At 30.8% G+C, this 13,511-nt stretch overlaps 2 protein-coding genes and 1 pseudogene across 2 annotated transcripts; 1 reads left to right on the top strand and 2 right to left on the bottom strand.

The window, feature by feature from the left end:
- Window positions 1–3,564: 3,564 nt before the first annotated feature.
- Window positions 3,565–4,779, bottom strand: LOC145575533 (uncharacterized). Its single transcript, XM_081633391.1, has one exon. The coding sequence runs from the start codon at window positions 4,777–4,779 to the stop codon at window positions 3,565–3,567; it is 1,215 nt and encodes a 404-aa protein (XP_081489517.1).
- Window positions 4,780–4,910: 131 nt separating this feature from the next.
- On the bottom strand, window positions 4,911–6,037 carry LOC145575532 (uncharacterized; annotated as a pseudogene).
- A 1,908-nt stretch (window positions 6,038–7,945) lies between these two features.
- LOC145576670 (protein trichome birefringence-like 38) lies at window positions 7,946–11,724 on the top strand. The gene is made up of 5 exons (XM_081634390.1): window positions 7,946–8,280; window positions 8,587–8,758; window positions 9,320–9,498; window positions 10,962–11,120; window positions 11,287–11,724. The coding sequence occupies exons 1-5, from the start codon at window positions 8,003–8,005 to the stop codon at window positions 11,612–11,614; spliced, it is 1,116 nt and encodes a 371-aa protein (XP_081490516.1). The 5' UTR covers window positions 7,946–8,002; the 3' UTR covers window positions 11,615–11,724.
- The last annotated feature ends 1,787 nt before the right edge of the window (window positions 11,725–13,511 follow it).

Raw genomic sequence — 13,511 nt, 5'->3', positions numbered from 1 at the left:
AGATATGATCTGATTATTTTTAAATAAGTTAATAATAACAACTTAAAGTCTTAAATAATGTGAATTGAATATAGCTACTTTAACATAAATAGAACTGTTTTAAATAAGAGGGGTCTAATACAAATAGTCAAAGGAAATAAACAAGTAAAATAGTATAGGGGAAATTCGGTGTGGCGTGATAAATCACTGCCTTTGAAAACGAATTCCGGCGTAACCAGGGTGCACAATTGTAATTGGCGGCTCATTCCCTAAGGTTACACACCACTCTTACATAAAGGCAGTTTAGAGTAAGAGGTGGAGTCAAGTAAACTTATGCCCAAAGAACAAAATGTGTTTAGCTAATTTTTGTGTATTTAGCTAATTTTTGTGTATGATGTGTATAAATAATGAAGAATAATCAAGCTAATTTTATAGACAAGGATGGAGCTTCAAGAGGATGAATCTAGACATCAAGGGGCATGAATCAACTTGAATCATGAAGAAGTTGATTAAATCACCATAAACAACCACTTTAATGGGAGGTTACAAGAGAATCCAATAGATGAAGGAAGAATGCCAAAAGATGAATGAATGTAGACATCAAAAAGTCCACTCCACAACTAACCCACTTGTGGGCAATCGTTATTTGACACAACCAGCTTGTGGAGTAGACTGATTTTCTTATAAAGAAGAAATAAAAAGTCTACTCCACAACTTACTTGTGCGCAAACTTTATAGGCCACAACCTCCTTGTGGAGTAAACTGATCAACTATAAAAAAAAAGCATGGTTTTTCTCTCTTTAATCCAACAAGAACAATCAAGCTCAAGTAACACAAATTTGCGAACAAGTATAATTTCTTATGTTATTAATAATCGAAGTATAGATCAATCATGAACAATCCTTAGTGATGCCACACATGCATTACTATAAAATATCAAATGCCATGCTTAGCTTAAATTACACACATCCGAATTGGTAAAGCTTAAGGCTCCGCTTGGCAATTCATTTTAGGCATCTTGATTAAATGGTAATGATGTTTAACAACCTTGGCAGCTCATTTTAGGCATCTTAAATGGTAATGATGTTTAACAACTTTGATAATGCGTAAGAAATTGTCTAATGACAGCCTTGGCTGAAAACAAATGTGTTTTTGGTTCAATTTGGACATATCTATGTAAAATAAAGATCCGAGTTGATATTTCCTCTGTTTTTTTTACTTGATCTTCTTTGACTTTTACATTATTCACCACCCTCTTTTTACTGACTTTTGTGAATAATATATAAGGAAAACCATATTCATGTGGGATCTTTTTGAATTCGTCTCAATATAAGTACTATCATAATGTATAACGAACTTTTATAATATTTACTTATGGACAATTAAAGTTATTGATCGTTAAAATTTTACATTGAAAAACATAATAAAAGAAATTGGTCAAGTAAAAAAGAACAGAGGAAGTATTTATTAGGGCTAGGCCTAATTCATGGAAATTTGATCCTCTAAACTTTACTTAGGAGAGAAGCAACTTAGCATAATTTATTCACAAGAACTAATTAATTCATGTTTAATCAAGTTTTCATAAGGAAAATACATACTCTTTTAGTTGTTGGTTTCTCACCCCTATTTATAGGAGTAATTGTACATGAAATAATCTAGAAACCCTTTATCCTACTTGGCATCCTAATTAGACTTGGATTGTTAACCCAAAATCTAATCTAAGTAAATTTGAAAAAATAGTTGATTAAACTATCTCAAAACCTAATTTAATTCTAATTAATAATTAAAATAGAAAACATTTTCAAGTGAAACATAAAAACCTATATATATGTAAAATCTACATAACTAGTAGAAACAAAAACAAGAAATTCCCATATTTTGAATATGCATTAGGTAGGGTGCTAAAATGTTAAGGCCTCTTAAATTATACTCCCTCCATCCTTTATTGATAGTCCCTCATGGCCTAATTTAAATCCTAAAATTATAGTCCCATTTGCTTTTTCCAACAACTATTAATATTAATTTTGTACCAAAATACCCTCCAATTTGCAACAAATTTGTGCAAATTTAGCTTCTTTATGTAAATTTTGCATTTTCATAAACTTTTATTACAAACTCTCTATTTTTTTTTTCATACCCCATGTAAATTTACATTTCCAATGTAGTTTTACTACTACTTATTTAAGTTATTTAATAATTTTAATTCCTGTGAAATTTCATCATAAGGGACTATCAATAAGGGATGGAGGGAATATAATTATAGGTGTTTGGCAAGTGATGCCTTAAAATAGATTTAGACGTTGAAATGAACTTGAATTGAGATATTACTACATACTTTGAGTACTACTATCTCCATGGACCTATGATTTTCCCTAGTATCATTATATTACTATAAGCGTTGTTTGAAGTTTGCCTACCTTAGCATGTGTGAATATGATTGGCAATCAGCGGAATTTGAATTTGACATTATAACGATTAGGGACAGAAAAGTAGAGAGCCGCTAATAAGTTTTTTATGAAACTTGTAAATTGTTCACGCATCACTTAGTAACCATAAAAAGGGACAAACTGAAAAGCAAAAATGATTTAATCCATAAAGGTTACACACTCCATTCATAATCCATGAGATTACTAACCCCACAATTATCCTAACCACAACTAGATAATTGGTCATGAAGGTACAAAATTGAGTCAGGAAGTCAATGACGCCAGTATTGACCTCTACTTGATTTTTATAACGACATGTATTAACTGAAACCCATAAACATACAAATAATTATTCAAATTGCTTAAAACTAATTATGCTAAGTTGGTTAAATTTAATGCACACACAAACTAATTAATTATTGTGATGATCATCACTTGAATAAAACAACAAGATTAAAAGTGAACCCAAACCGATTATCCAAATTTTCTTATTAGTCTTTATTTTTAATTACAAGTCTTGATTAAAACATCATGCAATTGATGATCATAATAATAGATAAATAAACATGCATAAACATAGGTTTGAAGTAACTTGACAATATTAGGGAATAAATTAGTACATATCCTAAACGAGACTAAGCATGATGCTAAGAAATTATTAGTGCAAACCTAAGTACCTAACCATGATACTAACAAGATTAATAAAACACCTTACCATATTACTAATAATTTAAATAATCCCTAAACATGATCAGGGCCGTTTTAGAAATTTCGGTGGCCCGGGGCGAAGACATAAATTGGGGCCCTAATTCACATATAGTATTTTAAAATTAAAAAAAAATTGGGTGGGCAAAAAAATACATGTTTTATTACGCATAATAATCTTTAAAAACATCAAATTTCCTATAGATAAAACATTGAAATCAAAGCCTAAGCGTTCATATGAAAATATTTCTACGAGCCTTTCTAGAAGCAAAGTCACTAATAATAGTTTCTACATTGATATGTTCTAACATATTTTTTTCAATACATAAAGTAGCTAGACAATTCAACCTTTCTTGTGACATTGAAGATCTCAAGTAGGTTTTTAGTAATTTTAACTTTGAAAAACTTCTTTCAACAGATGCAACTGTACTGTCACCGGCATAGTTAAAAGGATTCAATAAGCAATAGAAACATTTGGATAACAATCTGCAGCTTTGACAAACTCAAGGATTTCAAATGCTGACATCAAATCATTTGGCAAAGTCATTTGTAACACTTTCAATTCAAAAAAAAGATCATCTGCATCAACATCCGAAAAATTATTATGAGTAAAGGTAGTCATAAAACTTGTGCAAGATTTTCTTAAATCATCATTATCCAATGATATCAACCTATTTGAATCAAATAAAAAACCAAAAATGTTATCAAACACCTCCAATTGCTCAAATCTATTTTTCAAAGAAGCTATTGCAATATCAACAACCACCAAAAAATAATTAACTCTAAAAGATTCCTCGGGTGATTGTATTTCCTCATCATTATCGTCATTCTCATTCTCATCAAATGGTCTTTTTCTAGTGATGCGACGCTTTGTTGGAAATGTTGGCTCTATATCCATATCAAGTGCAAGGATTTTGGCAGTATTCAAACTAGATTCAAACCCTTCAATTCTATATTTCTCAAAATATGTGATCATACCTTGCACTTCGTTCATTATAGCTCCAATACTCATGGATTTAGATTGCAACTTTTTACTCACAATGTTAACAGCAAATAAAATATCATACCAAATTACCATGCCAAGTAAAAATTCAAAACTTGCAAGAGAATTAGCCAAAATTTCGGCCTCACTTTTTGTTTTAGCAATATTAGTGTCATCATCACTAGAATTATACAATTCCAACAAAGCTAATCTAATTTGAGGAGATTGAAACCTTATAGCTTTAACACTCTTAATTCGACTCTCCCATCTAGTATTGCACAAAGATTTAACAGTCAAACTCGGGACATTGTCAACTAAAATCTTCCACCTTTTAGTGGAATGTGCAAATAATGTGTATATATGTTGTACAATTCCAAAAAAAGAAATAGCTTTAACACAAGAATGTGCCATATCAGAAAGAGTGAGATTAAGACTTTGACAAGCACATGGCATATATAAAGCCCTTGGATTAATATCAAGCAATCTCTTTTGAACCCCTTGGTGTTTCCCTTTCATATTAGAGCCATTGTCATAACCTTGCCCCCTCGCATCATCAATATCCAAATCAAGGGACTTACATACATCTAACAATACATTTAAAAGTCCCAAACCAGAAGTATCATCTACTTTTAAGAATTCTAAAAAAAATTCTTCTATCTTGATTTTATCACTTGATACATTACACATCTTACTATGAAAGTCATTTGTTCTTGATGGCTCACATCAGGGATACAATCAAGGATTACAGAAAAATATTTTGACTCTTTTATTATTTTTATTATTGAAGTCCAAACACCATGAGATGAAAGAGAAATAAGCTAATTTTGAATTTGCGGACCAAGGTAATGTTTGTGAATTTCTTGGCTTTGAATTCGTCTAACATGATCTTGCATTACCAAATCAAATTCAGCTATCATTTCAATTAAAACCCAAAAAATTACCATTACTATCATCATAAAAAATTATTTTTAGCTAGACATTTCACAACAGAAACTATTCGAATTAACACTTGCCTCCAACGCTCTTTTTCCTTTGAAATTGACTCTTGCAAGTCTTTATCAATGCCTTTATTCATTTCTAATCTCACTCTTGTTTCATACCAAGTGTTCATATTTGTCATATGCTCAAAACTATTCTCATGTAATTTGAGTTTCTCACCAAGATGTTTCCAATCATTTACACTATCACTTGCTAAAAAAGTTTTGTTATTTTGAGATGTGAACAATTTACAACAAAAACAATATACTTTATTAGCTAATTTTGAGTAAACCAACCATTTTCTATCAAAAGTCTCACCATTACTCAACTTTTTACTATAATAGGCATATGAAAAATGCCTTAATTTGTTATCAATTGGAAACACAAGGTTCAAATCTCTAATAGGTCCTTTTTCTATCAAAATATCCCTTCCTTTAATGTCAAGATTACCCCAATTTTTAGGATCATAAATATCTAAAGGAGGGACTACTTGATCATTGCCAACATCATTAACATCGGATGTATTTGGTACATTCGTTGGTTCATTCATATTAGTCGCATCCTCATTAGGCTCATTTGCCTCATTACCATGATTTTCATTATTTATATTCTCATTAAATTGTTCATGATTTTCATCTTCACCCAATTCATTAGAAGACTCTTCTACTTGTACTACTTTAGTAAAAAATTTGTCAATGGCACCCTTTTGAGATTCTATTAACTCTTATGTCCATTTTCTTTTTTTCCTCTTATCATTACCAGATAAATATTTTCTAGGCAACATTCTTTCAAACAAAACCAATAATAAATTAATAAGTATAGAATAGAACAAAAACACCTGATTATTGAAGCAATTGAACAAAAGACTTAGTACGCTCAATTTTCACTCCAAACAAATGTCAATTCAAGTAATCAAATCTGAAAAATACAAAACAATTGAAACAAAAAAAATTAGTAAAATTAACCAAATAAAAATAAAATTACATAATTACATTATGATTTAGAAATGAAAAAGTACAAAATTAAAAAGTTAGATAAGAAATAACCTTAGCATACTGATGAATGATGAACTTGTAGCTCTCGTCGAACGAGTCGAAGCAATTAGCACAATTAAACAACCAATTCAACCAGACAACTACTAATCAATGACTTAGATATTTTTCCCCCAATTTTATAATTCTTGATTGAAAGAAATTGTACAGATGAAAACTTAATAGAAAGAAAAGATTTAGATGAATAAAGTAGAGTTTACAAAGAGAATTATATATAATTAGATAAATTTCCATTAAAAATTGAAGGATAAAGTTACTGTTTGTCATAATTATTTAGGAGAAGGGATTAATCTGACCGAAAATTTAATTGAGATACATATTGAAAAATAAATTTACCGAAAAAAGGGGATAGAATTGAATTTATGGTAGTTTTTTTTGGGTTAATCAAATTCACCGAGGAAAGTGAATATTTTGGGAGAAAAATTAGGGAGGAAGAAGGTTGAATAGCGAAAAATATGGCTATTGAATTTCTGAAATTCAATGTTTTGCTTATACAGTTATACGCTTCTTCCTTATTTTTTTCCATTTTTTTTAATACATAATTATTTTGGGGCCTTTGCATTAAACTGAAGTTGGGCTTTTGGTTCGGGGGCCCAGGGCGGTCGCCCTACCTGCCCTGCCTTTGCTACGGCCCTGGTGGCATGGCACGACGCGATGCATCGTAGCACATTAGAAAATGTCAATCACAACAAAATTAGTGTAACACATTGCTTGTGCAGTGCGCCGGTTGATGTGTAGCCTGCCAAGCCAATTTTGGCATGTCGACATGTACTGTTGGTTTAGCGATTTTTGTTTCTATCATAACTTTTGGTCCCAAAATTAAATTTAGGGAAATAATTTTTAGTTAGAAAGATCTAGAAGTCTACTTTCTAAACAAATTAGAATCAAGTCAACACACATCGATTATTTCTATATTTTTGGATATGGTAAAAAAAAGTGTAAGGATGTCGGCTTTGGATTGAGTATAATATTTCGTTCATATCTCCATTGTTATAAATCTCAATTGGGCTTTATGATCATATATCATTAGAAAAATTATTAAAAGGGCTATCCAACCATGTAAAATTTGCTTTAAAATTATGAAGCACAAAGTCAAATTTAGCTCGATTTTAGGTCACGGTTATAAAAAGAGGAAATTGGGCTAAAGTAGTTTATGAATTTTGGATTAGGAAAAGTGCTTTGGCTAATCCGCTAATGAAAAGGCTAAAATGGCTTGAAATGATAGAGAAATGGAATTGGATTGGGTTTCTAAGCAAGACTCAAGTGTTCTTTCGATCCAATACAAAACTCAGATCAAATGACAGTGAAAAGTTTATTCATCATTGGATTTGGTCGGAAATTTTTTTTAAGTGTCTGCAATTACCTTTTATTTCAATTATTAAAAAACTTATTCAAAATATTTCAGCTCTTTATTAAACAATAACCATTACCTAATTTAAATGTTACTCTACTACCTTATCATTAGTTTCAGCATCTTATCTTTCTAAGTTTCAGTTTCATTTAAGTTAGTGTTGCCAAACATAGCCTAAATTATACATCCAATATTTTGACAAAAGATAATAAGGTACAGAATTGACAGACATGTTTTTGCATTGCTTACTTTGTAACCTTCACTTATTTTAAAAGTGTCTTATGGTTCAAGAACAAGCTAGCTATACACAACAATAATCTATAATATGTAACATTGAATAAATTAATCAAAAAGCTTAGTATATCTATATTATTATCAATCATAGAGCCCACAGTTAATCATGAAAATACAAATAGTGAACGAAAATCTAAGCTAACTAACCATATCATATTATAAAAGCTCACATTTTTTTTCTTTCTAGTTCTTACTCACCTAAACACATTCTCTCTTTTCCTCATACTTTGATGCAATGGAGTGCAAATTTGCTTTAGCCATATTTGTTTTACTTTTGCATCAATGTATAGCTAATGTGGAGGATTCAACAACAATAGAGGTTTCGAAATCGAATAAATCTTCTGGTTGTAATCTTTTCCAAGGTAGTTGGGTGTATGACGATGCTTATACTCCATATTATGACTCCTCTACTTGTTCATCTATCATCAAAGAGTTTGATTGCTTAAGCAATGGGCGCCCGGATCAACTCTACCTCAAATATAGGTGGAAGCCTAGTGATTGCCATTTACCAAGGTAACTCCTTAACCACGTCGTTTATTGTATACTCGGGTCTATGAACATCACCTTGAGTGGCACACTTACGTCCATCCAGGGTGATGCCATCTAAAATTGTCTATTTAATTTTGTTGTATACTCGGGTATCTGAATATCATCTTGGGTGACACATTTATTATGTCCACCCAGGGTGATACTTGCCTATTTGGCTTTATGTAAGAATTTGTATAAAACTTTTTGTGCATATATATTTCCAAGGGAAGAATTTGCATGGTTTGTTTATTTTATATTTTCTTGATATATTATATATTATTTATTATGTAGATTCGATGGTCAAGATTTTGTGACAAGGTTCACGGGAAAGAAGATAATGTTTGTGGGAGATTCCTTAAGCCTTGATCAATGGCAATCATTTACATGCATGTTGCAAGCAGCCCTGCCACATTGTAATCACAATCTTACAGTAAAAGGCGCCCTCTCTACACATACCATAATGGTACATGCTTATTATGACTTATTATCTAATTATATTATACTACGTATAAAGGTTGATTTATATGTACGTTATACGTCCCTCCAATTCTTATACTAGGTTTCTCTATTCTAGTTTGTTCTTTTTTATGGAGATAAAATGTTTTTCTTTTAATCTTTTCGACCGGATCATATAAGTTTACTTTATTTATTAAATAATACGCAAATCTTTTTTTTTTAAAAAAAAAGCCTTTTCTTTTATCTGTCCAAAAGTAAGGGGAAAAAATATTTAAGGACGCACATTTTTTTGTTTAGTTACAATAAATTTATGGAACAAAGTATATATGCTTTAAAAGTACGTAATTATAAATTATGATATTGTCCTAACCTATCACGTTTTTTAAAAAATTATTACAATAATGTTTGTTGCCCATCACATCTAAAGTTGCTTTTACTACTTGTATAAGAAAATATGTGACATGTTTTTTCTTGGAATGTCCTTAAATTGTCGATTTATGGTATTATTATTTTGAGGAAGAAAGTATAAAAATGATGATTATATGTCTTTTGTGTCTATCATATATAGGAGTACAACATTTCGGTGATGTTATATCGAACTCCATATTTGGTTGATGTTGTAAGTGAAAAGATAGGGAAGGTGCTAAAGCTTGATTCTATAAACAATGGCAATGCTTGGAAAGGGATGGATGTTCTCATCTTCAACAGTTGGCATTGGTGGGTCCACAAAGGAAGCAAAAGTCAAGGGTATCATACAATACATCTCTTTGACACTACTCCCTTCATAGTTTTGAATTAACAATTACACTTTACTTTTCATCTAAATCATACAAATGATTGAAAAATTATACTCCCTTTAATTTAAAATAAATATCATAATTTGATTAGCACATATATCGTTACAAAACTTTGACTAATAATATTTCTAATTATTGGTATGTAGAAATGATAAATAGTTTATAGATTTTATACATTAAGTCAATTGAGAGTATGATAATTTTAACATGTACCTACATACATGAATATGTTTAGCACTATCGTTTAACTATTTAGTTTATATCAACATTGGTCAATATAGTGTATGTAAATAGTTTTTAAAAAAAAAATTTAAAACGAAACATTTATTTTGAAATACATGGAGTAAGTAAAAGAGAGAAAATAGAAGGTGAAATCTTGGTGGAAACTTTTTGCATAATCATCAATCAATCAATAATAACTATATACTAAAAGACACACCACTAATAACATGTGTCAATTTCTAGTGTGTCCTTAGTATATTATTATTTTTTTAATAATTAATTACTAAATTTATTTAAGGAAGTTATTTTTTTTAAAAAAATAAATCAACTATATAAATGAACAATACTCTCTCCCTATTTTTTTTTATTTGCATCACTTTCCTTTTTGGGGTGTTTTTTTTTTATAAATGCATCAAATCTATATTTGGTAACTTTATACTAAATTTTATCATTTTTCTCTCTTACTTTAAACCTCATTCAACTTATTTTATCATTTCTCTCTCTTCCATGGTCCCCACTAAAATAATAAAAATATCTATCATCTCTCACATATTTTCTCTTTCATGGTCCTCATTTTACTTTTACTATAATAATTTATTTACCCACTCACAATATTATATTACTCTCCTAAAACTTTGTGCAATCCAAAGTGATGCAAATTAAAAAAAAAAAAAAAAACGGAGGGAGTAATATTTATCATTCTTATGTTATACGCAATTAATTACGAAATAGTAAGAAAATATACTCCCTTCGTTTTTAAAATACTTGCTCCACTTTTCTTTTTCGGTCGTTTTTAAATACTTGCTCCATTTCCTTATTTGGAAATCTTTTACAATATTTAATTCATTTCTCTCATATAGTGGACCTAACATAAATCATATTATATTAATTTCATATTCTCTCTCCTTCCATTCTCTCCACTACTTTTGCTTTTTACAATTTTTTATTCTTCCCCTTACCCCATTACCTCCATATTTTATTACTTTCTCTAATTTCTCCTAAAGTCCACGCAAGGAAAAATGGAGCAAGTATTTAAAAATGGAGGGAGTATATCATTTTAATCCTTTTAAACACATACGTATGTATTTAAAAGGATTAAATTTATAGATATAAACACTAATTAGATTATGATTAATGTTAGATTAACTCTTATCAGCCATTATCTGATTCTTGATTTCAACATAAAATCAGATGGGATTACATCCTAAAGGGCAAAAAGATTTACAAGGACATGGACCGTTTGACTGCTTATAAATATGGATTGACAACTTGGTCTAAGTGGGTTGACAAATATGCTAACAACAACAACATTCAAGTTTTCTTCCAAGGCATCTCCCCCACTCACTACAGGTTAGTATCACATGCTCATTTACGTCTAATACTACCTCCGTTTCATAATATCTGACCCTTTTTTGTTTTTTACAAATTTTATTTAATAATATGCTAATACATAACTTTAACTCTCAATATTGATAATTACACTCTTAGTTGATTCTTTTCATTTATGTTGTACTAGGTCTCAAGAGTGGAACGCGAGTACTGGAGATTGTAAAGGAGAAACAAAACCGATACCAGGATCAACCTATCCGGCAGGCTTACCACCAGCAGACGGAGTAGTAAAGCAAATATTGAGTAACATGTCAAAAAAGGTTACGTTACTAGACGTAACAACAATGTCACAACTTAGAAAAGATGGACATCCTTCAATATATGGTTTGGATGGTAACCAAGGCAATGATTGTTCTCATTGGTGTCTTCCTGGTGTCCCTGATACTTGGAATGAACTCTTGTCAGCTCTTCTTGTTTCTCAAGCTAAGAAAACCCTACAATTCAACCAACTTTGATTGCTAGATTTAAATTTATTGTGATGGACACATTATTATTTGGATCTTGTATTATTTGTTATATCCATGTATGCGGAATTTAAATTTAATTTAATATATTACTCATACTTTCTGTATGAAATTAATCAACAATAACTTTTTGGTACAGCAGGCCACATCATGCGGCAGGGGTTACTCGAGTTTTTTTGTTAGGGGTTACTTGAGTTTTTCAGTCATGGGTTACTTGATTTTTTTCAGTCAGAAATTACTTGAGGGGTTCAGACAGGGGTTTACTCGGTTAAGGGTTACTCATTCAGGGGTTACTCGAGTTTCTCAGTCAGGAGTTACCCGAGTTTCTCGTTCAAGCCGCATACAAAAAATTGTGACTCGAGTAACCCTTAACCGAGAAACTCGAGTAACCCCGGCAATTCAAGTAACTCCTGACCGAAAAACTCAAGTAACCCCAGCAACTCGAGTAAGTCCTGACCGAAAAACTCGAGTAATCCCTGACCAAAAACTCAAGTAAGTAATCCCTGACCGAAAAACTCAAGTAAGTAAACCCGGCAACTCGAGTAACTCCTGACCAAAATAACTCGAGTAACCCCTTGCCGAAAAACTCGAGTAACCCCTGACCGAGAAACTCAAGTAACCCCTGATTGAGAAACTCAAGTAACCCCGAAAACTCAAGTAACCCCTGACCCATAAACTCAAGTAACCCCTGCCGCACGGTACAATAGGCCGCATATAAAAATTTGTGATTAATTAATATAAACTTGTTGTTCAGAGTGATTTCCATTGATCCATATTTATAGGGTTGCATATTCAAGTATAAAGAATTTAAATTTTATTTAATATATTCATGTATAAACCAAATTGTGATTTCTACATTCACTTTTACGGTAAGTCACTTATTTTCAATTCAATTTGTAATGACAATTCATTTATTTATACAACACATTTACAAGTTATAACCTATAATTTTTTTTTTTTTATAAGGCAAAGGCAGTTTTATTTTAAAAAATTTCTTTTATAATTTTTTTATTTTTTTTATATATATTTTTACAGGAAGGAAGAAAAAATATCATTAGTAAACAGCCATACGGCATCTATGATTTCATTGAATAAGTTATGGAGTAATTCCAACGAAATCGTGTAAAGGTCCGCTTTTGTTGTTTTGGCTACTATACTGACATGATGAAGATTGAGTATTGAGTTGATTCAGATTATTGTTTTGATCCAATTATATATCCGAGTTGACCTACATACCGATGTTAATGCAATGCTATGTTTCATACTTATTTGAGTAATAGTTATGAGATTTTTCAATAACCTTTGCTCTTTACACTCATTGAAGTTTCAGCTAAGATGGAATAATCTTCACTCTTTACACTCGTTGAAGTTTCAGCTTTTAATCATACATAATCTATTTCTAGCTAAGATGGTAATAAGTATGGTTTTTATCTACGCGGTTTGGTGTTCAAACTTGTTTGTATGCACATTTTTAGTTAATAATGACATGGAATTAAAATTAGTGAATGGTTGTGTGGCATGATTCTAGTGTAAAAAACGATTACATGTGGCACATAAACATATTTAGGAACCCCTTTTAATGTATAGTATAGATAATAATGTAACACGTTTATATTTAAAACCATTGATGGCTTGTGAGTTGTGGCCAGACTTTTGTTTATTGGATTGGGTTCAAAATTTGGATATATGTAGTAGACAAGCACATTGTTTTTGTTTCAAGATAAGTGTACTTGATTGTTATTTGTCTAAATTATTAATACAATGTAGCAATTTGATTTAAAGGCTTCTGAATTTATGACCAATTGTAGCTACTGCAACACAGATGCTTGAATCCATGGTTAAATCTCCATGCTGAAGCACCGATGTTGCTAATGCCGTCCTTAATGGA

The sequence above is a fragment of the Chenopodium album genome, chromosome 13 (genome assembly GCF_948465745.1).
Source record: "Chenopodium album chromosome 13, dcCheAlbu1.1, whole genome shotgun sequence".
NCBI classification, from domain to species: Eukaryota; Viridiplantae; Streptophyta; class Magnoliopsida; order Caryophyllales; family Amaranthaceae; genus Chenopodium; species Chenopodium album.
Note: the sequence above shows the minus strand (reverse complement) of the source record. Positions and strands in the feature narration are given on the sequence as shown.

Excerpts from the sequence above, each read along its gene's own strand:
- LOC145575533 (XM_081633391.1), bottom strand. The coding sequence starts at position 4,779 with ATGTGTAATGTATCAAGTGATAAAATCAAGATAGAAGAATTTTTTTTA.
- LOC145576670 (XM_081634390.1), top strand. The coding sequence starts at position 8,003 with ATGGAGTGCAAATTTGCTTTAGCCATATTTGTTTTACTTTTGCATCAA. Across the intron at positions 8,281-8,586 it reads AGTGATTGCCATTTACCAAG|ATTCGATGGTCAAGATTTTG; the intron begins GTAACTCCTTAA and ends TTTATTATGTAG. Across the intron at positions 9,499-10,961 it reads AAAGGAAGCAAAAGTCAAGG|ATGGGATTACATCCTAAAGG; the intron begins GTATCATACAAT and ends ACATAAAATCAG.